At 42.9% G+C, this 27,057-nt stretch overlaps 1 protein-coding gene across 8 annotated transcripts in view; it reads right to left on the bottom strand.

Moving 5' to 3' along the window:
* The window catches only part of RIPOR1 (RHO family interacting cell polarization regulator 1), a 156,880-nt gene that overhangs the window by 70,559 nt on the left and 59,264 nt on the right, over nucleotides 1-27,057 (bottom strand). For 2 of the 8 annotated variants that reach the window (XM_020811468.3, XM_020811463.3), the window contains exon 1: nucleotides 17,441-17,584. The exons of the other annotated variants lie outside the window; for them this stretch is intronic. In XM_020811468.3, coding sequence (XP_020667127.3) covers nucleotides 17,441-17,459 — 19 coding nt within the window. In that variant the 5' untranslated portion in view covers nucleotides 17,460-17,584. Of the gene's footprint in view, nucleotides 1-17,440; nucleotides 17,585-27,057 lie in introns of those variants that run through there. 8 annotated transcript variants of the gene reach the window in all.

Here is a 27,057-nt window from a genome sequence, read left to right as displayed (position 1 = left end):
GATCTTCTCTAGTCTTCTTATAACTGCCCTTGGTTCTTTATATGGGGTTTAAATTCAATAGAAAATATTACTGAAATTCTATTTTGGCTCTGTGATCATTTGAGTGTTCCTCTTCAGCTTTACTCCAAATTTTGATATTAACAGGTTCAAAGTCCGTACTATAGCTTGCTCCTGGTCTTGTTTTGAAGAGAGAACATAGTCTCTCCACCTTTTGCTTCCAATTATGTACTTCATTTGATTTCTCTACTGTACATCTAGTGACATTCATGTGTACAGTTACCTGTTTGGCTGCCTAAAGCATGAATTTGCAATAAACAAGTTGCTGGCATCACAGAATTCCATGAGTTTCCTTCCTGTTTCATTTCTAAGTCCTGGGTCAACGTCTCCAATGAAGACTGGTTCTGTTTATTTCTGACCTTTGCATTCCAATCACCTATGATATCAACACAATGTACAAAATCCTGGTTTAAGCAGTTCTTTCCAGCACTTCTATTTCCTTTTTTAAAAGCTATTATTGGTCCTTTAAAAAACATTTTAATGTTATTTTATGAGTCACTGTAAAAAGGACACAGTGGCAAATGCTGGACCCAGGAGTGAGCTATCACCTCCATTGTTTAAATTGAAAGGGTTTGGCACAATTTATACTCTATTGCCTGTGATGGCTCAATGCAAGACACTGGAAAGTAAATGTGGGAGAGCTGAAGGAAAGCAGAATGGTGATATATTGGATGGAGGAAATCAAGCAATAGCGGAGGGGTTTCTGACAACAGAGGGGGAGAAAGGGAGATTGGGAGGAAGGGATAAAAACCTACAGAGGGAAGGAGGAGGACATTCCAATCAGTTGGGACTGGCCAGAGCTAGGAGATCCATGGTCACATGAAAAAGTCCAAATGAAACTCCCTTTAGAGGAGATAGAGAGGTGACAGCAGTATAAGTCACTTCCCAAACCTACTCTTGGAGGGGAAAAGGTAAGGCAGAAGCCCAAAGGAGGAGAAGGAGCCCGAATTGAAGTGCAGACTGATGAAGCAGAGCCACTGGAAGGGACTGCATATGTGCACCAAAGGGGAAAGGAAGGTCCTTGGACGAAGGTGGTACTACCTAAATCGATCCCCCATGATGCCTCCCAAGGGTGACTGGACTTGACACCCTGGTCACTGGACCTTTTCCATGGTCTTGGAGCCAAACCTTGTGGAAACCCACAGATCAAGTGAGATTTGGAATGTACCCACATTAAAGAACTTGTTTTACATCCCCGAGTTAAAGGACTTTTGGACAGATACGTCCCCTTGTTAATGGTTCCGTTGGACCTTCTAAGTTCATACAACTTAGTTGAAACAAAATAAACCGTTGTTACAGAACCCCTTGTCTCCTGTTATGTGTACACCAAAAGGTGAGGAACTGTCTATGGCAAAGCCAGAACCCAATCACAGTCACCTTGAATATTTTATTTTTAAAAAGGTATAACTAAATTAAAAGTTAACCTTAGAACAGTAGTTTCCAACCTTGTGTCCCCATATGTCTTTGGACTAAAACTTCCAGAAGCCGTCACCACTAGCTGTGATGGCTAGGATTTCTGGGAGTTGTAGTCCAAGAACATCTGGGTACCCAAGGTTAGGAACTGCTGTACCAGAGAAACTTGCTACAGTGGTGCCCCGCTAGACGCTTACCCTGCTAAACGATGAAATCGCTTGACAATGACTTTTTTGTGATCGCAACTGCGATCGCAAAACAATGTTTCCTATGGGGGATTTTCGCTTTACGTTGATTAAGTCCTTGCTTCACGAACCGTTTGTTCGCAAAACGATGATTTTTCTAGCTCCGCAAAATGGCTTGCTTCCCTTCGCAAAATGGCTTTTTCCCAGACAGAAGCTTCGCAAAACAGTGATTTTAAACAGCTGATTGGTGGTTCTCTATGGGCGATCTTAGCTGGACGTTGAGGTAGTTCCCCATTGGAATGCATTAACCAGTTTTCAATGCATTCCAATGGGTTTTTTCATATGACGATGATTTCGCTGTACAGCGATTTTAACAGAATGGATTATCGTCATCATGCGGGGCACCACTGTACTTGAAAATATTTTTTTGTCCAAAGAAAGGGTAGGGAGGATGCTCCCTTTCAAAGGCTGATGGACTGCAACTGCCACCATCTCTTACCCATTAGTTATAATGGCTACAGGGCTGATAGGAGTTGTAATCCAATAAATTCTAGAGAGCTGCATGTTTCCCTACCATGGTGTAAATAAGGACGTCTAGAGGACCCAAGTACTAAGGAAACAGTTTCCTAGGAGAAACAAGACCATGACAATCATTCTATCTCAGCAGAGAGGAAGATGCTAGGTTTGTTGCAGAATCATTCAAAAATATGACTGCCCATAGTCATTTCTGTTGTAGTATCATCCACTCTGACACTTCAAGATTATCACATTTCATTCGCTACCTATGTAGATCAAGTTTACTTTTCCAAATTAAAGAGTGTACTGGACAAGCAAGCCCTCAAAGGAGAAATAGAGAACAGCCCAAAATGGAGGCACTGGGTCTGAGGAAGAGAGAGAGAACGGGAGAGGAAGAACACATCCAGTCAGAAGGTACACAATGCAGCCTGTTCCAAGTTTAACTGTTGATTTTCCAGGTTCTAGACAAAGCACGCTAGCACAAAAGCTCCCAAAATATGGCAAGGCTTCTGCTAAGTCAACTGGTAAATCACAAACTATTTTGTCATCTAAGTCTGCTGTGACTCATCAAGAATTTGAGTTTATTTTTATTTCTTTTTAAGGTGAGCAAAGCTTTCCATGAAAGCAGAAAAGATTCTAGGCAAAATTGTGAGAAACTAGAATAAAAGAATAATGGAGTTAGATCATAGAATAATGGAGCTGGAAGAGGCCTATATGGCCATCAAGTCCAATACTGCTCAATGCATGAATCAAAGCAGATTTGAGAGATGACTGTCCAAATTTTCTCTTCAATGGCTCCAGCACTGGAGCATTCACCATTTCTCAAGGTAATCGGTTCCATTGTTGTACTGCTCTAACAGTTATGAAGCTTTTTCTGATATTCAGCCTAAATCTGTCTTCCTATAACTTGAGTCCATTGGTATATATCCTACAGTCTGGGATGACTGAGAACAGATCCTGCCCTTCCTCAGCCTTTATAGGGTTTAGTTTACAGTCCCCTGATCATGCTTGTTACCTTCCTCTGAACTTGCTCCAGTTTGTTGGCATCTTACTTAAAATACATTATCCAGAACTGGACACAGTACTCAAGAGGCAGCCTAACCAGTGTTGAATAGAGGGGAACTAGCACCGCATGAAATTTGGAGACTATACTTCTCTTAATGCATCCTAAAATACCATTGGCCTTTTTTGCAGCCATATCACACTGTTGGCTCATATTCAGCATTTGATCTACATTTTAACTCTGCACTTATCCCTGTTAAATTTGATTCTGTTGTTCTCAGCCCAGTGCTCAAGCCTATCAAGATATTTTGTTCCTGTCTTCCAAGGTTTTAGTTATTCTACTCCATTTTGTGTCATCCACAGATTTGATAAGCATTCCCCATACTCCCTCATCCAAGTCATTAATAAAAATATTGAAGAGCACCAGGACCAGGACTGAGCCTTGAGGTACCCGACTTGTTACTTTTTCACAGTTTGAGAAGGAGCCATTGATAAACCCTCTCAGAGTATGATTCGTCATCCTGGACTACATTTACAAGATCTTTGAGAGTTTGCGTGCATAAAGAGGAAAAGGTGGATCTCAAGGCTCAGGAAAAGATATTTTAACTAACACACTCCATACTCCACACTCAAGAGAGAGAAATGAGAGGCTGGAGGAACAAATGGAGGGACAAAGGAGCATGCCAAGCACCACACGCAGGAAAGCCACAATCAGCAAATTGTGGATCCAAGTGTTATATCTGATGTAGGATGGTGGGTTGGTAGCTGCACCCATGCTCTACCCACAGCTAACCATATAGAGATGAGAATTAACTCTCCATCCTCTGTCTACTGAGATTAGGGGAAAGAAAAATTGGAGTGGTGGACAAACAACAGGAAATCAGTGGTCTCTATACCCAAATCGCTCACAGGAGAGAAAAAATTAATGCTCCCCTCTGAATGATCCTGATCAAGTTCTTTGCACAGGAGGAGTGGGATTTTTCCTGTTGCCTGGTGTGGCTGCAGGAAATAGTGAGCAGAACATCGGTAGACCATGTGGTGACTGTCTGAGATCTGCATACGACTCATAGGTAGCCCACAGATGCTTTATGGGCTACAATGCTATTTTAAAAGGCCATGCTTTCCCAAAAACCCTGAGGTGTGAGATCTTCAAGGGTAGTGAGCATCAGGCTACAGACCTTTAGCTTGCAGTCCATTCATAGAAGTGTGTGGCATGGGGAAATGTCTGTTAAATCTTTTTTAATGTTTGCTTTTCAGAAATGGCCCTGATTCTAATTTTGCTGGAAATTATAATTTTATAGCCAACCAGATTCCTATACTACTACCTGAGCAGTAACTGTGTAAACTATCTATATCTATGGACATGACATGATCATAAGTATCTCCTAAGGCAGGGGTGGGCAATTAATTTCTATGGGGGGGCACATGAAAAATCTGAACTGTGTTTGGGGGCCAAACCAACTTTACTTAAAAATAAAATGAAACAGTGATGTTATGATTGTTTCTATTATAAATTTGTTAATTGGAAAGGAGCAGCTCGCGGGCTGTATGTGGCCCTTGGGCTGCACTTTGCCCAGGTCTGTCCTAAGGTTACTGTGAAAAACTAAAAAGTTCTTAAGGGCTGTTTTCACCAAGAAGGAAGCTGTTAACAGCCCGAATTGTAGTTTTGAAGTACATGTTATATACCCAGCACATTTCCTGTTTCCCACATCCACTCGTGCTTGCTTTGAACTGTGACCTTTGCATACTTAAGAGACGACTGCCTGCATACTTGGAGCACATGTTACTAAAAAGTCCTGCATTTGACCCTTGGCACCTCAGTCAAAACACATCAGGTAACAGACGACATGAAAGGCACCCCTGGGGTGCTGTTGCTACAACAGACAATACTGGGCCAGATAGACCTGATCCTACACTATGGAACAGCCATGGAGTTATCAGCAATTACACTGCCAGGAATCATCTGATAATCATGGAGGTGGGGAGAGAATGGGGGAGGTACTTACCTGTCGTTTTGGTTTCCAAAGGAAAAAAAAAGAGAGAGAGAGAATTGGTTTCCTTCCTACGGTACTGGATGGTACTATGGACATTTATTAATTAGTCAAATTTAGAGCCCACCTTTCCTCACTGTGCTCAAGGTGAAACACAGAATTCTATTCTTCCCCATTTTAACCTCACAAGTCCACAAAGTGGGGAAGGCTGTGAGTGAGGGACTACTAGCCAAAGTAAGTCTCATGGTTCAGTGGAGCTACAGCCCGGGCCCTCCAAGTTTCAGTCCAATGTTCAAACTACTACCCAACTCTGGCTATCACATAAACCCTAGAAAACAAAAAGCACAGTAGCAGTTCATCCATGGCCATCAGGATGTTGCCATAGTGATATTTCTGATGCTTTCATCTCCCCAGTGTCTCTCTCCTACTTTCCAGTCTTTCAATAAAACAAATGAAATCCAAATTGTGGAGACAGAGTTCAGGGAAAAACATGGATGCCCATATCATGTATTCTAGCCACAAAACTTCAGTTTGCCGTCAGAGCAGGATTTTGGGCGTTGGTATCACTGTTTAAAAAAAAATAAAAACAAAAACAAATCCCTGAGCTGAAAAAATCTCAATTTAGCAGTGTGGATGAGATTTGTTTTAAAGATAGACAAAAGCCTTCCTGTCTGACAAAAGCCTTCTCAGAAAAGCAGAACAATTGAAGGAAGTGACTGCTTACCCCTCCAGCATCTCTCCACCTTGGGTGGGCTTTTCCTGCCATGCTAAGGAGTCATCATACCACCTACGTTTGACAACTCTTTAGGAGCCAAAACTTCTTGCAGAGTTCATTTTTCACAAGCACTTTCATGCTCTAGACCAGAATAAGCAATTTAGAACTAAACTCAGACCCCTGTTCATCTGTGATGTCATCTGTGATTTCACCAAGCAACTTTTAAGGAAACTATTATGACCTCTGTCTTACTTTAGTTTCCTAAAATAACAATGAGCAACCTGCTTGGATAGTAACCATGATATCCAGACTATGCAACACTTCTCCTAAATCTTTTAATACATTATTAAGTGCTATGTCCAATACCACATCATTCCTCTCTATATAATTTTAAGTTAAGATACATTTAGCAAACTACCTCTCTTTCTCTACTATACCACACCTCTGCTCTGTCCACCTAAGCTTTGAAAATGTCCAGACTACTGCTCATGAAATATCCTGACTATACTTACAATTCTGTTATTTAGGTCTGTATTCCCAAAATATAAACAAGGAGCCAAAGGCATGAGACAGACACACCAATTCAGTCATCACAAACAAAGACAGGATTGTGCTTGCATATTCCCTCCTATTTTTGCATGCAAACATTCTCTAACTGAATTCCTAATTCAGAGCAAATTCTGTTTACCAAGATGTGCAAACAGGTGGAGCTTGGAAGAGTTACTTTTTTGGACAACAGCACCTAGAATCCCTCAGCCAGCACAACCCATGAACGCAGAACACATGCTGGTTGGGGGTTCTGGGAGTTGTAGTCCTGCTGTTTATTAGGATCTGTAGAAAATGCCTCCCAATGAACTCCCCTTCAAAGAATGCCTCAGAGTGAGGCTTAGACTCTCAGGAAGCACCAACACAACTTTCCTTCTTGTTGAAAGGAGAAGGAGGTATGTAGAACATGGAGGTAAAGAGAGCTGGAGTGTAAACTTCTGTTTTTGGTCTGCATCTTCCAGAATTCTGTCTGGGGAATTCTTGGCAAATACTGGAAACTAAATAATAATAATAATAATAAAAATAAAACAACAACAACAACAACAACAACAACAACAACAACAACAACAACAACAACAACAACAACAACAACAACAACACAGTGGTGCCTCGCAAGACGAATTTAATTCATTCTGCGGTTAATGTCATCTTGAGAAAAATTCATCTTGCGAAACGCGATGATTTCCCATAGAAATGCATTGAAATCTAATTAATGTGTTCCTATGGGCAAAAAAAGTGAGAACAAAGTCAAATTTGGTTTACAAAGGGTTTATTAAGTGCTCTTTAAAGCCATACATATTGTGCAGATGATTTAAAAATTTTCAATCAAAAAACTAACTTTTTAAACATCATAGAAAAACATTTAAAAATCAGCAAACATGAGGCAGGAACATTTGCCTTCATGAAACTGAACAGAAACAGTCACTAACAGTCCTTGGATTGTGCAAAACTCTTGAGAAAGTGCATTTTCAAGGCATGTAAACATACAGACACCAACAGTACAGAAACTTTTTACATTTCACATTTTAAAGTGAAAAAGTGAGGCTGAAGTCTCTAAACCACCAGGACCAGTGTTTTAAGTGAGGAAATCGGAGGCAGACAGAACTGTCTCCACATCACAGCAGCAGTCTTTTACATTCCCAGAGCTGCGGAGGGTCTCTCTGGCGATGGCCCGAACGATGGTCAACTGGGAGAAGGCTTGAAGGCTTGACCTCAAGGCTTCTAGGACGAGGAGGAGGAAGAAGGCAACTGGGCACCGCTGGTAGAAGCCGCAGGTTCCTCTTCCTGTCTTGGCCTCTTCATGAGGAACTTCTCTATGGTCAGCTGCTTCTGCCGCCTTTTCAGCATCCCTCTGAAAGGGGACATGATCCTTTCATCATATGTGTTTGAAAGGTCATGTGCCAGAGCCTTGTCTGGGTGGTACCATTGTGCTTGAGTCTGCAAGTTTTGCCACTGTTCTAAAAGCAGTTTAGTGGTGGACAGATGTTCCTCGCCTGGCTTTTCTTCCTCTTCCAAAGAGGACTGCTCCTCCATAGCCTCTGCCTGAATCTCGACCAGCTCCTGGGTGGACAGATCCTGGTCGTGGCCCTCCACCAGTTCACAGATGTCCTCCTCTGTGACCTCGAGGCCCATGGTCCTCCCCAAGGCAACAATGTCCTCCATCACTGTTGACTCTGGTGCAGGCGCAGAAGCATCAGAGTCATTTGTGTCCCCTGCATGCTGCTTCTCTTGCATCCAGATGAGCAGCAACTTCTCCACCTCCTCCAGAACACGTGTATTTCAATTATTTGAGAGAGTACCTGTGTTAAAGAAATAACTAAATACCACGTGCTCATCGTGTGGTACCTCCATGGTGAGATGCAGTGTACCACTAAATGTCAACTGCCTGCAAGGCTGGCCTTACCATGAGAAAGAGTGAGGAAGTCAGCCAGGCAGTGGATATTAACTACCTGAATCTCCAACATAGCATTGCCCTGGTCATTTGAGGGGCTGTGAAGTCCAGCAAAACCTTCCTGAGCTCTGGGTATAAAACGCCACTCCATCATCAGTTTTGAAGTAAAAGTCAACTTCTGATTTGGTCAGTTTGTGTACCTGGAATAGGAGGAGCATCTTCTTGCCCTTTGCCTCAGGTGGCAAAATGTCTAGGAAGATAACAGCAGGAGAGAGTAAGCCTGTAAAGCTTTCCATCACAAGGCTTTCAGGCTTCCCAGATATGTGACTGGGAATCATAGGAAACAGGACTGTGGTTGAAGTGGGTCTGACCCTATCTAATCCAGAAGGACTCTTAGCTCTTAAATCTACCTAATTCTGTATATAAGAGTTGCTGGACAAGAAAGGGCCAGTCTGCCTTTAAGTGCCCCTGCAGAGGCCTCCTCAGCTATGAGGAATCAGCCTGTGTTTATTTTTGAATTCTCATTACCACTAAGTAGCAATTTAAAATGGAAAACTGTGGGAGTGTGACAGGAGGAACAACCTTAAAAGGAACAAGCTCATAAAAGTAGGAAAACTGTGTGCAGTGAGACAGGCTGTTTGAGGAGGCAGGATTGCTTTCCCACCTGGCTGGCTGGATGACTGACCCTGGGGTAGCCCTAAGCTTGCTACCCAAGTAGGCTGTGAGCCACGCCAGAGGAAGACAGAGACAAACAATACAGTACTGCACTCACCACTGCCAAACAACTGGTCTCAAGACAATACACAGGGTACTCACCGGCCCACTTTTCCTTACAAGATCTCTGTTAGGTAGAACAAGAAGAAGGTGACTAGATGAGATTATCATCCTATACATTCTCTGGAACATGGATTTACCACATCCCAGTCTAAACTTTAACCACCACATCACTACATTCAGAGACAGCATAAGCATCTGGCATCTTCAGATGACTCCCATGCCCTCCTTACTTTGGCAAGGGGCACTGCTTAAGCCTGTACCTTCCGCCCCCAATTTATCCTTTTGCCTAGCACTTGAAGCTGTGCCAGGAATCTGGATCTACTCAGAGATAGGAATGTTTTTTTGTTTTGTTTTGTTTGGATTGTAACTCCTAGAATATTGTGGCTGTAGTGTTCAAAAAGCTGTAGTCCAGAACTATAACTTTTTCAAACTCATGACCTAACCACCCTTTCACTTTCTGACAACACTCCAGATTAGTCTTACTCTGGGACTTTGTGGGAAATTTACAACGTATAAAGACTCAGGTGTCCACCCATTCATGTAGCCATAGTCACCATAATGTATCTTTATCCCCCAGCAGAGCAACTGGTCCACCAGCCAGCAATTTGCCCAGGGCCACCTTCAAATATGAGGCTGTCTTCCATAAAGAAGACATTTCTACAATGTCTCACTTTTGAGCCTAGGAGGTAACCAGGAACAGGGCCTTCTTTGTAGCAAATGCTATTTTAGGATGTATTAATGGAAATATAGTTTCCAAATCCCACAAGGTGCTAGCCCCCCTCTATTCAGCACTGGTTAGGCCTCACCTTGAGCATTGTGTCCGGTTGTGGACACCACACTTCAAGAAGGATGCTAACAAATTGGAACACGTTCAGAGGAAGGTGACAAGGATGATCAGGGGGCTGGAAACCAATCTTTAGGAGGAAAAGCTGAAAGAATTAGGCATGTTTAGCCCTGAGAAAAGAAGACTGAGAAATGATATGACAGCACTTCTCAAATATATGAAAGGCTGTCATACAGAGGAGGGGCAGGATATGTTCTCAGTCATCCCAGAGTGAAGGGCACACAACAATGGGCTCAAGTTAAAGGAAGCCAGATTTCGGTGGAATATGAGGAAAAACTTCCTAACTGTTAGAGCAGTACAACAAAGTTTCAGTTATCTCAGGAGTTGGTGAGTGCTCCAACACTGGAGGCATTCAAGAAAAATTTAGATAATCACCTGGCAGATATGCTTTGATTGTATTCCTGCATTGAGCAGGGGGTTGGACTTGATGGCTATCACGTTCTTGCCTGTCCCTTGGTTGTTTCACCAAGTAAAGGCACAAGCTATGTGTCGTTTAACTGCCACCAGTTGATTACATCAACTTTATTCACTATTAATTACAGAGGTCCGGGCAACGTATCAGTTAAGAACAAAGTAGAATTTTTTTATTGGTACAAGTGATAAAAGTCCAGTCAATGTGGTTAACCTTCTTCCTCCACTCTCAACCGCCTACTCTCCTCTCTCCCTTCTATTCTTCACCATCACTTAACTCCACGCCCACCAACTCCTATAGGTATATACAAATTTCAACATAAATATTCATAAGCAGGGTGAATGCTACATCCCTCCCTCCTTAATTAGTTTGTTTTAGGAGGGGAAACTTAACAGTGGATAAATGTCTCTTGACAGGTTGGAGTTTCTTGCTTATATAAGTCACTGTTTGGCACAGCAAGGCTCCCAGTCCCACTTCAACGCATCTATGTAAATGATGAACTCATGGTCAAAATCCAGTGCAATAAGGACAGGTTTTGAAGTCAGTGCCCTCTTCAGACAATCGAAGGGTACCTGGCACTCTGACCTCCATGGGATGTTTTCAGCTTGCTTCTCTCAGGTTAAGTTTGTTAGTAGAGCAGCTATCTCATTAAACTTCAGGACAAAACGTCTATAATATCCAGCCAACCCAAGGAATGCTTGGACTTTCTTTTTAGAAGTCGGGGTGGGCCAAGTACCAATAGCTCCTATCTTTGCATCTAGGGGGTTGATCATTCCCCCTCTGACTAGATGCCCTAGGTACCTTATTTCAGAGTTCCCAATTTGACATTTAGCCACTTTCACTATCAAACCGGCATCTCGTAACCCTTGCAACACAACCTCTAGATGGGATTTATGTTCCTTCCAGGTCTTGTTAAAAATACTCTCTCAGGCCATACATGGTTTTATTTACTCTTTGGAGAATATAACTGACACATTCATTTTGGAGACCACTGTGTATGGTCCGATCCACGCTAACTGCAATTTATTTCCTTTTGTGGGTCTCAACATTAATATGGCAGGTCTGTGGAATTCGACACATATAACTAATTAACGCATCCACCACAGTTTCCATCTCTGTTTCGTAGGGGGACTGCTTCTGGGTATCTGGCGGCAAAATCAATAATGGATAAAATATACTTATTTCCTCATCTAGTCGCCCTGGGTAGGGGTCCCACCAGGCCAAGACCTAAATGTTGGAAAGGGGTTGAGATAATAGGCAATGGGCAAAGTTTAGCTCTATTTTTGTCATTTCCAATACCTCACTTCTGGCAAGCATCACAGGTTTAGCAATACTGTATTGCTTAATTTGCTGTCCCATCCCTGGCCAATAAAAATTCTGTGCGACATTTTCCTTAGTGCGAGAGACTCCCATGTGTGCTCCAAATACATCTTTGTGTGCTTTTCCCAGAATCTTTTCTTGGTATTTAACAGGGACAATTAGCTGTTTGTGGAGCCCTTCTCCACCCCTACAAGGTGCCATTAAAGCCTCTCTATACAATAGGTCTTGGTCCACATACATCTTGGTCCACACAATACCTCTTTGGATGTTCAGTGGACGGTGGAATGGGATTCTCTTTAACCTTTTCAAAGCAATTATTTAAGGTGCTATTTCCTTTTGTACTTTAATAAAGGATGAACTATTAGGATTTTTCATCAGCACCAAATCAGCAGTCTCTCTTATTTCAGGATGTTTCCCTAAACCGGGTCTTTCAACAAAAGTTTCAGTGGTTGAGATTTCCATGCTTTCCCCAGGAGCTACAATCTGCCTCCCCTGAAAGCGGATTACCATGCAAACACTCTGCACATGCTTTGAGAGATCCAAACCAATCAGACAAGGAGCTGAAACTTGATCTGACGCAGCTACACTCCATATACCAGATCACCCGTGGTAATTCAATGCTACTCTAGCCAGAAAGGTTCTGTGTGAAGATGATTTGAGAGACACTGAAATGTTTTTTTCTAAGTGCTATGAGAGTGTTTTTCTGAAGATCAGTGCAGAATGGTTCAAAATAATGCTGAAGGTTGGACCAAGGAGCCCGCGAAAGACCCACATTCTGAGCTAATTGGAGAAGAGATAAAACACCTGGATCTTCATGGGAATTGGGGGTGGAGGAGGGTGTTACAGCCCCTTGAGGCTAATTTTATTTCTTAGATTTTTACACACACCCCACCAGACAATGTCTACTCGGGGCAGCTTACATGGATATTCTTAAGAGTCCTACCTAACTGAGCTGTTGTGTGTTCTAAGGAATCATAAAGCCCATGTGTCAGTACTTGCAAAGTACTGGGTAAAAGTAAAGTGTTCTTTTAAGGTCAGACTTGTTCAAGGGTCTTACGCTACACACTGCTGAGGTCTTGGAACTTGCCTCAGCACGTGGCCTGTCAAACTCTCTGACCAAGTGCTAAGCGCTCCTTAGGGAGGCTTCGGCACCACAATCTCTTTGAGACTGACCCTCTCCTGTTCCAACATGTTTTCTTCAGGAATTATGTTGGGGTGAGTCACTTATTAAGATACTGAGTTAAACGTGCCCCTAGTTGAGCAAAACAAACAAACAAACAAAAAAAAACTCCTCAGGTTTCTTTGAAATTGATTGAAATTTTCTCCTGAGATGCTCTGAAGTCTCTAGCTTGTTCAAGAGGCATCAGTGAATAGATCTCAGATAAAACTCTCTATCTGTGACCTTGAAGTTATCACCCTCTCATCATCTTTAACCCTGAAGTCCCAACAAGCTCTCTCAATTTATTAATCAGGAAAGATTCAGGACAATCTCCTTTCTGGTATTGGAGAAATTTCTTTAGATTGATATTTGAGAGATTTCCCACACTGGAATAATAATAATAATAATAATAATAATAATAATAATAATAATAATAATAATAATAATAATAATAATAATAGTAGTAGTAGTAGTAGTAGTAGTAGTAGTAGTAGTAGTAGTAGTAGTAGTAGTAGTAGTAGTAGTAGTAGTTATTGGCAGCTAATTCCAATTTCTTCATCTCAATTTGGAACTGCACTCTCAACTGCCTACTCTCCTCTCTCACTCTCCTCTGTTCTTCACCCCCACTTAACTCCGCCCCCACCAACTCCTATTGGTGCATGCAAATTTCAATATAAATATTCATAAACAGGGTGAATGCTACAATGGCCTGGTAGGCTCCTTCCAACTTCACTATGATTCTATGAACTTGGCTCTACAATTTCATTATACAGAAGAGCTAGCCAACCAGCAACACTTTCTGATGGTTAGAGGCAATGCATAAAGTTTGCTTCCCATACACAGAACATTTAGTGTGTCTGTGAATCATATTTGGAATTTGTGTTTCGAGAGGTAGGGAAGAAAATGGCTCTGAGCATAGGGCATTAAAGGAAGTGGAAGGTGGGTTGGAGGGAGCAGACAATGAGAGTTTGAAAGAGTGACAGTCAGAAGCAGGAGAGTCTGGAAAGGCTACTTTGGGGGCTATAACTCCCAGCATCCCCCAGCCAGCATCACCATGATGGCTGAAAGATTCTGGAAACTGCAGTCAAAAATAATTTTTCCTAGTAGGAGGGATTATTTGGGTGAGAATGAGATGAGAAAATTACTAGTTCTAATTCTCTTTCAATCCACATTGCATTTGTTTTTCATTGATCCTCAAACCCTCTTATTCAACATTCCCTCTAAGCTGCTCAGATGGACGGCTGTGCAGCGCTGCATCAGGGCTGCACACCCACAGCCACTGTTGCTGCCCATTTGGTTCTGGTTGTGGCTGGAACCCAAAGGTGGCAAAAATTAGAGGGAACCTTGCTTTCATTTGTTGTTTACAGCGGATTGACTGTCAAGCCAAACCTTAATGGGTTTGACCAACTATGCAATACTCATATCTACATGGTGCCAGACAGCAATTAGGAAGACCAACAACAGTATCTCAAATTATTCATTGTGCTGGTCCTGGTACAGCAAAGATCCTCCATAGGGCGGCCATTTTCGCTGCCTGTGCAGTGAGGAATCTGTCCCAGAAAACAGCGGGGGGGGGGCATTTTGTTTACCTGGTGGCCATTTTGAAACCACCGATCAGCTGTCCGAAAATCACCATTTTGCGAAGAATCGGTTCCCGAAGCAGGGAACCGATCATCGCAAAGCGAAATTCCCCCATAGGAAACATTGTAAAGCGATCGCTTTTGCGATCGCAAAAAGTTCATCGTGATGCAGTTTCGTTGTTAAACAGAGCAATCGTAACGCGAGGCAGCACTGTATAATAATCATCATTATAGAGGCATCAAGCAAAAATTTATTTAATGTGCAGTTTGTTGAACTGCTGATAATACTTACAAAATTATTAACAGTTCAGTTTATATGGAAGTAAAAACACAAACTGCCTGACTGCACTACACTGTTTCATGAGCAAGAAGCCAACAAATCAAAAAACTGTAAAAGCTATACCCTGTGCTAGTTCAATGTTAAACTAATTTGGGTGGGCTTTGCTTACAAAGCTTGCTACATGTGCTTGAGCACTGCAATCCACTTGCAGGCTGTACCTACAAGTTAGAAAATGCTTCTCTAATCACAACACAATACTCCTTATCTTTTCCAGCCTAATTACACTGCCTTGCATCCACCTGAGTAATAATTTCCTTGAGTCACACCCCTTCCTGCCATTCACAAGTCACTGTATCTGTATTAACACTTCTGGCAACACTTGCAGTTGCTCCACCCAGCATTTCAGGTTATGAGGAACAGGACAAGGTTAGTATCACCAACGTTCCCATGATACTTCAAAGTAGCTAGCTCTCCTAGCCATTAAACAGCAGCCTCCCTTGACCTCGTGCCTTCCAGAAGTGTTGGGCTGCAAACTCTAGAGATCCACCGCCCCTCTATGGAATGTACCAGGCCAAGAAAGGTATAGGGATATACTAAGGAGTGGTCGCAATTGACTAGATAGGCGGGGTATAAATGAAATAAATAAAATAAATAAATAAATAAATAAAGGAAGCAGAAAGAAAAACATAACTTGGAAAAGTCTATTTTTATTTAACTTTTTATTTATTTTATTTATTTCTACCCTGCCTTTCTCCCCGCAGAGGGCCTCTGGGAGCTGAAGTCCAGGAAAAACAAAACAAAACAAAAACATTATTTCAAAGCCTTGGAGAGAACATGGCAGAGTTGGCACCAGAACCTCTTACACATAAGGGTCATTTAGTGACCCTATTTAGTCTGCACCAGCCCATTCCAAATGAACTCAAACCCCGAGTTTGAACCGTAATGGGATTTTAGAGATGACTTGTTCCCACTTTCTGGATTTGGGTGAGACAAGGGGCATTTAGTGTGCCTTGAGTTCTGTTACAGTGGACCCTCTACTTACGGAATTAATCCGTATTGGAATGGTGGCTGCAAGTCGAAAAGTCTGTAGGTCGAATCTCCATTGACCTACAATGCATTGAAAACCAATTAATCCCATACTGGCAGTTTTTATTCTATTTTTGTTCCATTTTGGTTTTTTTTCTGGTCTGTAAGTCGATTCTCCGGCTGCAAGTCGAATCTAAATTTTGCGGCCGAGAAGTCTGTAACTCGAAAAGTCTGTAAGTCGAGCCGTCTGTAAGTCGAGGGTCCACTGTATTTTGAAACTGCCTATCTTGTATCCTGACATAGACATATGACAAAGATAGTGAAAGAGGAATATGGGGCTCTAGTATGCCATTTGGTATGATCCTCACATCCAAATGCCATACTGGACCTCAAGCACCCCTATTTGTTCCAGCTTCTTCTGCTGTTAATTTGCCATACTGTGAAGTGGCATATGAAGATATTGGCAAATTAAACACTCCCTCTGCTCCTCCTCAGAGGGAAAGAAGTAAAAAAATTAGACTATATTAGTCTTATAAAAATAAAATACAAGGAAGTTTTCTGTATATATTTAAGGTGATGCAGCACATCTGCACTGCCTTAATAGAGTCTATTTTTTTAAAAAAATTCCTCTTCCACATAGGAGTAGAGGAACTGTTTAATTTGTTAATATCCTGAAGTGGCTACTTATGTCACTTCATAATATGGAAAACTGACAGAAAAAGGAGCTTGACAGCTGAAGGCTTGTTTTGGTTCATTTCCGGTGACTGCATGTGCTGGAATTGAATGCAAAGGCAGCAATCCCACCTGCCGCCCCCCCCCCCAAAAAATAGAAGTCCCTGACAGGGACCTGGAAAGGTGTGGGTAGGAACACTCTGGGTTCACCCCAGGAATTACATTGTGTGATTGCCAGAAAAAGAAGTGAACCAACCCATCCTTGTAGCAGGCCACACATGTCTGATCACACCCTTAGTTTTTCAACTCTCTTTTATTACTTTATTATTTTAAAACTTTTCATCCCCCCCTCCACTTTTCTCAAACCCTAAGTGTATAAATTGAAATATTAAAACACAGCAGTTAACAAAATATGACAAATCTATGACAAAATGTTGAGACCATTTCATAAGCTGCAGCAATAAGCTGTACTCGACAGAGACTACATTTTAACACACTACACAAAACTATTACAGTATTGGCATCTGTTCTTGGGAGGGGAATTCCGCAGCCACTAGAGAGGACTCTATTCTGTGCGCACCTCTGATGTCAGGGACCCCGCTCCTCTTCCATCTTTTTCCTCCTTATCAGCCAGAAGATTTTGGCCGATTAAAAGAAGCCAAACAGGCATACATTCCACCAACTCCCTATCTCACAGTCAGTGCCCTGTCCAACCTCCACATTAAAAACAACCAACAGACCTAAATACTGAGAGCCACTGGGAGCTAATTATAGACAAAAAAATAACTATTCCAATCACTTCAACCCTTTCAACTTCCTGAAGAAAACATGGAATAAAACAAGTTAGCATGTTTCCCTGTGTGGCAAATGTTGGGGTGCATAAGAGGTTTCGGTCGGTTGGGAAGGTTTTAACTTGCCACTTTCACAGCCCCTCAGATTGAAGTCTCTCAGCTTCCACAGCTTGGAAACTGTGTGAAGATTTACATCTTAAGATCTACACTCCCATCCATCTGGGAACCCAGGAGGAAAAAGACATGATCAAGGAACAAGTTACCTCTGTATTTCTCTTTCATCCTGAAGCCAAGATTTAGGCTTCATCCACTCAGAATAGTGCGACACAGCATTAAGTACCTGTGGCCTGTGCTACTGCTTCCCATTGCTCGTCTCAAGCACTGCAACAGCAACAGGTTTCACTCGTAGCCAGCCGGCCAGCCTGACGGCCAGCCAAACAGGGCACGGTGCCTCCTCCCACATCCCCTTGCCTGCCTGCCTGCCTGCCTGCCTGCTGAGATCACCAAAACCAGTTCCTGCTACTCCCAGAGTGAGTCAAACCTACAGACAGATGTGGAGAAGAAAGAGAAGGAATCCTGACCTCTGATGGAAGAAAGCAAGGAAGAAAGGAAAAGGAAAAGGAAAGAGGATAGACACATATTCAGCTATTTCCCTTTTTCCAAAGGTCAAACAAGCCAGAATATCAGAAGCCCTTAGGAGTTCCTGAACATGGGACTCCAGGTATTGTTAGACTACGATGTCTGAATCCTTGGATGCAAGCTAATGATTCTAAGGGTTGTAGTTCAGAAGAACAAAGACAGCTGCTTAAAACTGACTCAAGCAACAAACCCCTCCACAGGCCAATATTTCCAGCCATAACCAGGTATTATTTGGTGGTCTCCAGTCAACTACTAACCAGGCCTAGTGTTGCTTAACTTCTGGAAAAGAGAGGGAGGGAGGGAGAGGGAGAGGAGAGTGATATTTTCAGTATGGTACTGTGGACCAACAACCCCTGGGATCCATGTTTGGAAATTCATGCTTTTATCTATATTATTTTATATACATCTTGTTGTTTTTCTACAAGCAGGGCTCAAGGCTGTTTATGATCAAACAGAACAGATTCAGCTAAAACACATGATGAATTAAAAATATAAAAACACTGTTATAATTGCAGCTGGTGCCTTTGCAGACCTCAGGCCTTACCTTTATTGCCAAAGAGCACACTACAATCACATTGGTTTCTTTTACAACATACAGTACAGTGGTTAACGATGTTAATTGGTTCCATTAAAAAATCGTTATGTGAAAACATTGTTAAGTGAAATACCATTTCCCATAGGAATGCATTGAAAACCGGTTAATCCGTTCCAATTGGAACAGATTAATGCTTGCAATCGTTAGCCCACCTCCTGAAACCTATGCAAACTTAATTTGGTGTTGTTCTGACTCGTGGTTAATTTTTGGTGATTTTTTCTCTCTCTCATTGAAAAGCATTGGACCGTCCGTCCAATGCTTTTCAATGAGAGAGAGAAAAAATCACCAAAAATTAACCATGACTCAGAACAACACCAAATTAAATTTGCATAGGTTTCAGGAGGTGGGCTAACGATTGCAAGCATTTAAAACAGGCTTCAAACAGCTTAAGACACTTTTACAGGAGCGAAAAGGGAGATCGGAAAGAGCTTTAAAAGGGAAACGGAGATCAAAGAGCCCTTTCCGATCTCCCTTTTCGCTCCTGTAAAAGTGTCTTAAATGTTTGAAGCCTGTTTTAAATGCTTGCAATTGTTAGCCCACCTCCTGAAACCTACGCAAACTTAATTTGGTGTTGTTCTGAGTCGTTGTTAATTTTTGGTGATTTTTTGTTTTTCCCTCATTGAACTCTATTGAACTGTCCGTCCAATGCATTTCAATGAGAGAGAAAACAAAAAATCACAAAAAATTAACGACGACTCAGAACAACACCAAATTAAGTTTGCATAGGGTTCAGGAGGTGTGCTAACGATTGCAAGCATTTAAAACATGTTCCAAACATTGTAAGACACTTAAAAATGAGCGAAAACGGAAGAGCTTCAAAAGTACTGAAGCCGGCTTCAGTGCTTTTGAAGTCCTTTCCGATGTCCGTTTTTGCTCATTTTTAAGTCTAACAATACCTGGGCAGGAAGGCAAAAGAACTGGGAGCTCAGGTGGTGTTTCCATCTGTACCTCCGACAGAGGGTCAGAATTCCGATGAGGGACTGGAGGATTGCAGAGGTAAAACGCTGGCTCAAGGGATGGTGCCGTCAAGGAAACATGGGCTACACTACCCACATGAAGGGCTCCTGGCAAGAGATGGGCTGCACCTCACAAGGACTGGGAAGAACATGTCTGGCAGACACCTTGCTCACTCATCCGAAGGGCTTTAAACTAAATCTGCAGGGGGAAGGAGGACCATCTCTAGGACCAAACCAAAAGCACAAACCCCTAGACACTTAACTTGACAATGAGGAAGGAAGTGGTGAGAAGGAAGGGACACTCGGGTATAAAACACGAGACACAGCAAGCAAACAAAAGGTCAGCCATAAAGGGCTCAGATGCATATACAGTGGTGCCTCGCAAGACGGGCACTCCGTTTAATGATGAATCTGCATTACGAGGTTTTTGCGATCGCAAAAGCGATAGCAAAATGACTTTTGAATGGGGGAATTTCGCTGCACGATGAGCGGTTCCCTGTTTTGGGAACCGATTTTCGCTTCCCGACTATCAAAACAGCTGATCGTCAGGTTTTCAAAATGGCTGGCGGATGCTCAAAATGGCTCCCTGCTGTGTTTAGGAGCCATTTTTCGCTGCACAGGCACCTGAAAATGGCTGCCCCATGGAGGATCTTCGCTGGACAGTGAGTTCTTAGCCGTTTGGAACACATTAACCAGGTTTTAATGCGTTTCAATGGCTTTTTTATTTTCGCTTTATGTTTTCGTTCTACAGCAATTTCGCTGGAACAAATTAACGTCGTAATGCGAGGCACCACTGTACACGAATGCTCAAAGTATGGGGAACAAACAGGGAGAACTTGGAAGTCCTAGTACGTGAGAGCAGGTATGACATTGTTGCCATTACCGACACTTGGGACGAAACCCATGATTGGAATATGCCGCTAGAAGGATGTAATTTGTTCAAAAGAAACAGACCCAACAAAAGAGGAGGAGGAGTTGCACTGTGTGTAAAGAATTATGACTCCTGTCCTGTAATACGGGAGACAAAGGATGAAAGCCTTCTTGAAGTTCTTTGGGTGAATGTTAGGAGGAAAATAAATGACATAGCTGTAGGCGTGTACAACAGGCCACCTAACCAAGCAGAGGAAATAGATTAACATTTTGCAAATCAGTTAGCTGAGAGGTGTAGGAGACACACCACCGTAGTAATGGGGAACTTTAACTACCCAGATATCAACTGGGAAACCAACTCTGCAGCAAGTGGGAGATCCAACAGGTTCCTGACATGCCTGGTTGACAACTTTATCATCCAAAAGCTGGAGGAGGGAACTAGAGGGTCAGCCATACTGGACTTGATACTTACTAATAGGGAGGAAATAGTCGAGGGAGTGGAAACTGTAGGAGAACTTTGGGAGAAAGCGACCATGTCATATTAGAATTCACCATCATGCAGGCAAGGGTAACTGTACCAAGTCAGACTAATCTTCTAGATTTTAAGAGAGCTGACTTTAACAAACTTAGAGATGTAATAGGAAGGATTCCATGGATGGAAATCCTAAAGGGAAAAACAGTTCAGGATGCTTGGGAAACCCTGATAGGTGAGATAATAAAGGCCCAAACCAAAACAATACCACAGAGAAAGAAAAACAAGAGACCTGTGTGGATGCATAGAGAGTTCTCTAACAAGCTAAGGGACGAAAAGGGGAAGAATAAAAAATTGAAAAAGGGGCTCATAACTAGAACAGAATACAAGCGAACAGCTCGAATCTGCAAGGATGGAGTCAGGAAGGGTAAGATTCAGAATAAGCGAAGACTCGCAACAAATGCGAAAAATAACAAAAAAGTTTCTTTCAACACATAAGGAGCAAGAGGAAAGTCAAGGAAATGGTTGGTTCACTAGTAGGAGAAGATGACAAGAAGCTGACAGGCAACAGGGAGAAAGTGGAACTGCTTAATTCTTTTTTTGCATCTGTATTTACGCAAAAGGAAAAATTGGCCCACTCTGACAAAAGCAGCACTGTGGGAGACAGAAGAGGGAAGCAGGTCAAAACAGGTAAGGAAGTGGTAAAAGAACACCTAGCTGCTTTGAATGAGTTCAAATCTCCTGGGCCGGATGGTTTACAGCTCAGGGTACTAAAAGAACTGGCAGATGTGATCTCGGAACCACTGAATGAAATCTTTGAGAGGTCCTGGAGCATGGGCAAACTGCCAGAGGACTGGAAAAGAGCTGATGTGGTTCCAGTCTTCAAAAAAGAGAATAAAGTGGATCCAGAAAATTACAGACCAATTAGCTTGACATAAATACTTGGGAAAATCCTTGAAAAAATAATCAAGCAGCAGATTTGTGAGCACCTAGAAAATGACAAGATGATTACTAGAAGCCAGCATGTGTTTGTTAAGAACAGGTCATGCCAACCAAATCTTATTGCTTTCTTTGATAAAGAGACTAAATTAGTGGACCAAAGAAACACAGTGGATATAGCATACTTAGACTTCAGTAAGGCATTTGATAAGGTAGAGCACAACCTACTTCTGCATAAAAAAGAACAAAGTGGGATAGACAGCGCAACTACCAGATGACCAACCGCACTCAACGTGTGGGCCTCAATGGAACCACATCTACGTGGAGGGAAATGTGCAGTGGGGTCCCTCAAGGTTCTGTCTTGGGCCCAGCTCTCTTCAACATCTTCATAAATGACCTTGATGAGGGGATTGAAGGAGCACTCATCAAATTTTCTGATGAGACAAAGCTGGGGGGAACTGCTAATACTTTGGAAGATAGACTCAACATTCAGAAGGAGCTAGACAGACTTGAACATTGGGCCCTATCCAATAAGATGCAGTCCAATAAGATGGCAGATAAGTAATAAGTAAGGCCCTGCACTTAAGCAGGAGAAACTGGATGCACAGGTACAAGATAGGTGGTACCTGGCTTAACAGTAGTACCTGTGTGAGGGATTTAGGTGTCCTGATGGACCACCACCTGATGAGTCAGCAGTGTGCGGCAGCTGCCAAGAAAGCCAACACAATCCTAAGCTGCATCAACAGGGGGACAGCATCAAGATCACGGGAAGTGATAGTACCTCTTTATACCACACTGGTGAGGTCCCACTTGGAGTGTTGTGTCCAGTTCTGGTCATCACAATACAAAAAAGATGCTGAGGCCCTGGAAGGGGTGCTGAGAAGAGCAACAAAGATGATAAGGGGACTGGAGGCTAAATCCTATGAAGAATGACTAAAAGAACTAGGTATGTTTAGCTTAATGAAGAGAAAACTGAGGGGAGACATTATGACAGTCTTCCAATATCTGAAGGGTTGCCACAGAGAAGAGGGCATTGATTTATGCTCCCTATGCACCTGAGGGTAGGACAAGAACACAAGGGTGGAAACTTGTCAATCTGGAAATAAGGAGAAATTTCCTGACGATGAGAACCATTAAGCAGTGGAACAGCTTGTGGGTGATGTTGTGGGTGCCCCCATTGCTAGAGGTTTTCAAGAAAAGACTGGACAGCCATCTGTCCAGGATGGGATGAGGTCTCCTGCCTTGGGCAGGGGGTTGGACTAGAAGACCTCCAAGGTCCCTTCCAACCCTACAACGATTCCATGATTCTATGACTGGCTGTCTGAGAGGAGTTTCTAAATACCTTGTTGCTTTTAAATGTGTTTTTACTATTTATTTTACTTACTGTTTTCAATACATTTGTTTAATTGTTTAAATACTCATTGTTTTTAGCTTTTAAATATTGTTTTAATATTTAATCTGCCTTGGGTCTTGTTTAATGACAAAAGCAGGGTAAAATATTTAACACATATAACTAAACAAATAAATAAATTCATATCCTCATTGTAGGAGTCAACTCTATGAGAAACGAAATTATTCAAAATCCTATTCTTGGTTTATTTCACAGATCTTGACAGGTCATTGTGGAACAAGGAGAAAGGTGTTACTCTAAATGTTAAATAAAACAAGAGAGCATTGCAGCTAAAAATGAGCTTCTATTTTGGGGGGGGGGGCAATGACCCTAGACTGGTTTGCTGTCAAGTCAAATAAGGATGCACCTCTAAATCTTGCTAGCATCATCCTAGTCCCTTCTGGCAAACAGCCAGCGCCTTTAAAGAAAAGGCTTTTGTCATGCCACAGAAGGAAAAGTTTCCTCCCTGAATGTCTTCCTTTCTACTATTAGTGCAGAACAGCTGCCTAGGACACCTCTATAGCACATTAGCCTTTTTGGAGCAAGGTGGTGCAGTTTAAATAGGGTCAACAGAGTTTCAGGGGGTGCACATGTGTGCTGATTTCTGGTACTGTGAAGTGGCTTAATAAATGAATCACTTCTGCATACCAGCAAATTGAGCACTCCTCTGTGGAGGGGTAGGGGAAATACAGTGGACCCTTGACTTACAGACGGCTTGACTTAGAAACTTTTTGAGTTACAGACTTCTCTGGCCGCAAAATTTAGATTTGACTTGCAGACTGAGATTTGACTTACAGACCAGAAAAAACCCAAAATGGAACAAAAACGGCCTGTTACGGGATTAATCGGTTTTCAATGCACTGTAGGTCAATAGAGACTTGACTTACAGACTTTTTGACTTGAGAACCGCCTTCCAATACGGATTAGGTTCTCAAGTCAAGACCCCACTGTAATAGTAATAGCAATAGTAACAGTAACAACAAGAAGATGAAGATAAAGCTGACCAAGTCAAGATCTTGTGGAATTTATGGATCCAAACAGATAGACACCTTGAACATAACACACTAGACATAGTAGTAATAGAATGAAGAAATGCCTGGATCATTAACATTGTAATTCCAGGAGATGCCAAAGTTGAAGATAAAGAATTGGAAAAAATAACAAAAGCAGAGACCTAGTAATTGAAACATCTTGTTTGTGGATGAAACACACTTCAGTGGTCCCCACAGTCATTGGGACTTTGGGAGCAATATCAAGACATTTCACACAGTACTATAAGCAGTTGCAGATTTCAGAAATAACAGTACCAGAGCTAAAAAAAAAACAAACCCAAACCCAGCAATATTAGGAACAGCTGTCAAACCTACAGTTCAGTGCATTCCAATGGGAGGGAAAATTCACCAAAAATTAACGAAGAGTCAGAACAAAGCCAAATTAGGTTTGCAAAGGTTTTACAAGGTGTACTAACAATTCCAAGCATTGAAAACAGTTTTTGAACATTTTAAGACACTTTAAAAATAGCGAAAAGGGACCTGTCAAAACCATTGGAATGTACTGAATAGGCTTCAATGCATTCCAATGGGGGAAACACTGTTTCGCTTAGCGATGTTTCCTATGGCGATTTTCGCTTAAGGATGGTAATCCGTTCCCACTGGAACGGATTAACCGGTTTTCAATGCATTCCTATGGGAAATGGTGTTTCACTTAGCGATGTTTTCCCATAGCGATGTTTTTTTGGGAACCAATTAACATCGTTAAGCGAGGCACCACTGTATATGCTACCCTGATATTTAACAGATACCTAAATTTTTGGTTAAAACTTGTATCTTACAGAATAAAATGTTGTGGCTTTTTAAAGACTAAACTCCACTTTTCAGACACAAAGAACGCAAATGCATGTCCAATACGTTTACACATATCCCTATGACCAAGTGAGGGTACAAATGATAAACAAAGTGAGATGGTTGTTAAGACACCAATAGGACTGTCAAGCTGTTAATTGCTTGAGTTGGCAGGCCCTATTGAGTATATAAGTTGTATGCTAGCCGGACTTGGAAGTCATATGAATTCTAAATGTAGTTTCTGGAACAGAGGGACAAGAAGAACTTGTTTTTCTTGTGTAAGGCACCTGTACCAGACAAAACATACACACATGGACACTTAACTTCACTGGTAAAAAAAAGCCTAGTTCCAATCCTCATATGAAACACAAACACACACACACAAAGTTCCATTTGGCTTTCCACGACAATCACTGACCCATCCAGTTCTTGGAGCGTCCTCTGCACTTCAAATCTGCCTTGTCTGTCCAATGTGGATGTCTGCGTGACAATGACACACCAACTAGACAGGTAATGCTAGGTGCAAGGTACCACGTGCATGTTCTCACCTTGTTTGGAATTCCTGTTTCCCAACAGATGACAAGATTAACCAAAGCCTGAGATAGAAATTCCAACATGACTACAAATACTTCAGTCTAGCCTTTGACATTTGGTGGAATGTGGAAAAAGATGTAATATGCCTTATATGACCAGAGATGCAAGTTCCAGCCTAGGAAAATAAAGAACAGACACTCAGATACTTCTTCATGTCTGCAATGATACAATATTCCTGCTTGCCTACATACAGAATCTGGGGTTAGTGAGAAAGACAGTGCTTCACTTTTTGTCAGTAGATTATTTTAACCTTTAGACTGATATCCGGGATGAGCTTGGACACAAATCTGTCCAAAACCACACCAGTGTCTGGACAATGCCCAGCCAGATAGACCAATGGTGTGGCTTGTATAAAAACTAGCTTTCTTTCTTTCTCAACTCCAGAAAGAGAGTGAAACTCAACTGTGGCTGTAGAGATCAATGCTGAATAGGTCAAGCTACTATAGCTCTCCCTAGTGCAAGATGGCATCACAATGTCTCTGGGTTAACAAAAACTACTTTTCCTAAGGGCCAAACTATATACAGTGGTGCCTCGCATAACGAGCGCCCTGTTTAACGACAAATCCGCACAGCGATGCAGATTTTGCGATTGCAAAAGCGATCGCATTACAATGTTCCCTATGGGGAAAAATCGCAAAGCGATTTTTCCCCATAGTCTCCATTTTCCCCCAGCTGACCAGCGGGGGCTTCGGAAGGACTGCGAGGGAGGGCTCCTCACGCGGTCCTTCTCAAGCTCCTGCCGGTCAGCTGGCCAAAAAAGCCGGCGGGCGGCCAGATGACTCCTCCCGGTGCAGAGGCAGCGGCGGGGGAAGGGAAAGGGCCCTGGCGTGGCTGTGCACCTGGCTCCCCTTCTCCCGCTCCACCTCCTCCTTTTCCTCCTCGGAGGAGGCGGCGGGTGCTCAGTCCAGGGCCGGTGGTGAGCGGCACTTCGCCCGTCTCGCTCCTCCCAGGGTGGTGGCGGCGGCATGGGAAGGGAAAGGGCCCTGGCATGGCCGTGCGCCTGGCTCCCCTTCTCCCGCTCCACCTCCTCCTCTTCCTCTGAGGAGGTGGCGGTCGCTCAGACCCAGGCCGGCGGTGAGCGGCGCTTCGGCCAGCTCGCTCCTCCCAGGGTGGCGGCGGCGGCAGGGGAAGGGAAAGGCCGGGCGCCTGGCTCCCCATCTCCCACTTCACCTCTTCCTCTTCCTCTGGAGGCTTCTTCTGAAGCGCCCCCCGGCCAGCTGGGGGAAAATGCTGGCCAGTGCTTCGGAAGGAGCATGGGGGAGGGCTCCCCCGCGCTACTGGCGAAGCGCCCGCTGCAAAAATGCCAGCCGGCGCTTCGTAAGGAGCACGGAGGGGGAGCTCCCCCGCGCTACTGCCGAAGCGCCCGCCGGCCAGCTGGGGGAAAATGCCAGCTGATTGATGGTTCCAAAATGGCCACCCACTGTTTTCCGGACAGATTCCTCGCTTACCAAGGCGGCGAAAATGGTAGCCCCTATGGAGGATCTTCGCTGAACGGCGAGTTTTTGCCCCATAGGAACGCATTAAACAGGGTTTAATTGGGTTTTTCTTTCCGTTTAGCGATGTTTCCGGATAGCGACGTTAATC

The sequence above is a fragment of the Pogona vitticeps genome, chromosome 10 (genome assembly GCF_051106095.1).
Source record: "Pogona vitticeps strain Pit_001003342236 chromosome 10, PviZW2.1, whole genome shotgun sequence".
In the NCBI taxonomy this organism is placed as follows: domain Eukaryota; kingdom Metazoa; phylum Chordata; class Lepidosauria; order Squamata; family Agamidae; genus Pogona; species Pogona vitticeps.
This window is presented reverse-complemented; position numbering and strand designations above follow the sequence as displayed.